At 45.3% G+C, this 2,584-nt stretch overlaps 1 protein-coding gene across 1 annotated transcript; it reads left to right on the forward strand.

Moving 5' to 3' along the window:
- The first annotated feature begins 242 nt into the window (after positions 1-242).
- Positions 243-1,016, forward strand: LOC149211668 (uncharacterized). Its single transcript, XM_089388453.1, has one exon. The coding sequence runs from the start codon at positions 243-245 to the stop codon at positions 1,014-1,016; it is 774 nt and encodes a 257-aa protein (XP_089244579.1).
- The last annotated feature ends 1,568 nt before the right edge of the window (positions 1,017-2,584 follow it).

The raw sequence follows: 2,584 nt of genomic DNA on the forward strand, positions 1-2,584 counted from the left end.
GAGATTGCTAGGGTAGATGTAGCCCGGGGCAAATAGAACACCATTGAAAGGGTACTTAGAGCACAAGACACCCTTGGCAATGTTCCCCCATGAAGTGGCTATCCTTCAATTGTAGGGGTTTAGCTAGCCCCTCTAAAAAAATAGCTCTTAAGAGACTTTTGGGCAGTGAGCCATGTGATATTATTTTCCTACAAGAAACCCTGGGTAGATCTGAGCTGATTGTTAGGACTCTCCTAACCATCATGCCAGGATGGCATTTTCAAGCTCTGGATGTTGTTGGGAGATCAGGGGGTATAGCGCTTGGGGTAAACCCTCAATCCATCAAGGTCACCTCTGCTTGGGGAGGTCATGGATTCCTGGGTATGGATATATTTTCAGCTGAATTGGGCAGAAATCTCTGTATTATGAACATCTACGCCCCCAATCACAGTAGACTGGACTTCTGGCAGAAGATACTAGAGAACCCCCTGATAGACCATTCCACTATTCTAGGGGGAGATCTAAACTTCACCATCGGTCATGAAGAATCCTGGGGACACCACTCACAGTTGGATCCACTCTCGGATCAGCTGGGATTACTTCTAGAGCAACACAGTCTTATTGACATCCCTATGAACAAGAAGATGCCAACATGGCACAACAGAAGGACTGGAGAAGCAGCTCTGGGTAGAAGACTTGACAGGTTTCTCATACATGAAGACCTGTTCACTTCCCTCACTAATTACAGACAGTGGGTGGGCACTGGTGGGATCTCGGATCATTCCCCCATCTATCTGGAAGTGGCAAGCTCCTTTAAAAAACCTAGGGCTCCCTTCAAATTTAACTCGACCTGGTTAAAGGACCTTGAATATCTCAGGTTGGTTAAGGAATTTTGGAAAGCTCATCCCCTACCAAATGATCAGAGGAAGGTCGATGGTTTCTGCCGCAACCTGGTCAATCTCAAGAGAATATCCATTGATTGGGCCAAGGGGAAAAAGGACAGGGAGGAGCATACCCTCTGTGACATTGAAAATTAGTTGGCCTCACTAACGGATGAACAAGGTAGAGGGTACACCTCTATCAAAGCAAAACTACACCTTATGGACTTGGAAGCCTAGAAATCCAAGATCCTGCTAGAACGGGAAGAAACATGGAGGCTCAGAAGCAGAGAAATTTGGTTGCAGGCTGGGGATGGCAACACTAAATTCTTTCATAAATATGCCAATGGAAGGAAAGCCAGCAATACTATTTGGCAGATGCCTACTAAACAGGGTCTGATTGCTAAAACCTATAATCAACTGGCTAGGTTGGGGAACACTCACTTCAAGCAGCTTTTCAAAGCCCCACTAGGCACAACTCTAGCTGATATTATTCGCATTGCGGGGCATTACCCCAGATTTTTGGAACCAGACTCGAAGGTCGAAGGAGGACCTCATCAAACCTGTTACTATGGGGGAACTAGAGGGTACCCTAAAGTGGTTTAAGAAGGACAAAATTCCGGGACCAGACGGTTGGTCCGTGGAATTCTATCTTACCTTCTTTGACATTATTGGCCCGGACCTTCTCAATGTGATCAATGAATGCCGCTCATCTGGTAGAATGTATGAACCTATAAATTCCACCTATATCGCTCTCATACCCAAGACAGACTCCCCGCTATCCTTCAGTGACTTCAGGCCTATATCCCTTTGTAACTGCCTATACAAAATCATTGCAAAGATCATTGCCAATTGCATCAAGCCGATCCTATCGGACAACATATCCTCTGAACAGTTTGCCTTCCTACACAACCGTCAAATCCATGAGGCCATCGGTACAACACAAGAGGCCCTCCACTCCATCAAACAGAAGAAGCTTAAAGGGGTTATGCTCAAAATTGACCTCTCAAAGGCCTTTGACCAGGTCAGTTGGCTTTTTATCAGGATGATCCTTACACACTTGGGCTTTCCATTTGCTTTCATCAGATGGATCATGTGTTGCATCACAACTGTATCCTTTGGAACTTTAATCAATGGATCAACCTCCCATTTCTTTCAGGCAGAACGAGGAATCAGGTAGGGATGTCCACTCTCCCCACTGCTTTTCCTTATTGTAATGGAAGGTTTAAGCAGGCTAATTGCTTCGGAAAAAAGAGCCGGGAGGCTCAAGGGCCTCAAGATCATGGAGCAATGCACTCTTACGCATATGCTTTTTGTGGATGATATTTTGATATTCTTAGATGGAGGCATTCAGGACAACAATACTCTCTCTGAAGTGTTGCAATTATTTTGTGCCGCAACAGGGATGGAAATTAATGAGGCCAAATCCACTATTACCCTATCTGCTTGCTCTCAACTGGAGAACTGTCAAGCACATCACAACTTCCCCTTCCAAAACTTGATGATGGAGGATGGTTTGAAGTACGTGGGATTCAGGATCAAAGCAGATGGATACAAAATTGCAGATTGGACCTGGTTGATTGCCAAGGTGGAAAAAATACTAAACAATTGGAGCCATCGGTTACTTTCCAAAGCGGGTAGACTGGTGCTCATTAAATTTGTTCTGGAAGCAACCCCGGTCTTCTGGATGTCCCTAGCCTGGATCCCCCAAGGTATCTTACACAGGA

The sequence above is a fragment of the Pinus tabuliformis genome, chromosome 1_1 (assembly GCF_031772625.1).
Source record: "Pinus tabuliformis cultivar Carrire ecotype Pingquan chromosome 1_1, CPIR1, whole genome shotgun sequence".
Taxonomy (NCBI): Eukaryota; Viridiplantae; Streptophyta; class Pinopsida; order Pinales; family Pinaceae; genus Pinus; species Pinus tabuliformis.

Coding starts and splice junctions, on each gene's coding strand:
- LOC149211668 (XM_089388453.1), top strand. CDS start 243: ATGCCAGGATGGCATTTTCAAGCTCTGGATGTTGTTGGGAGATCAGGG.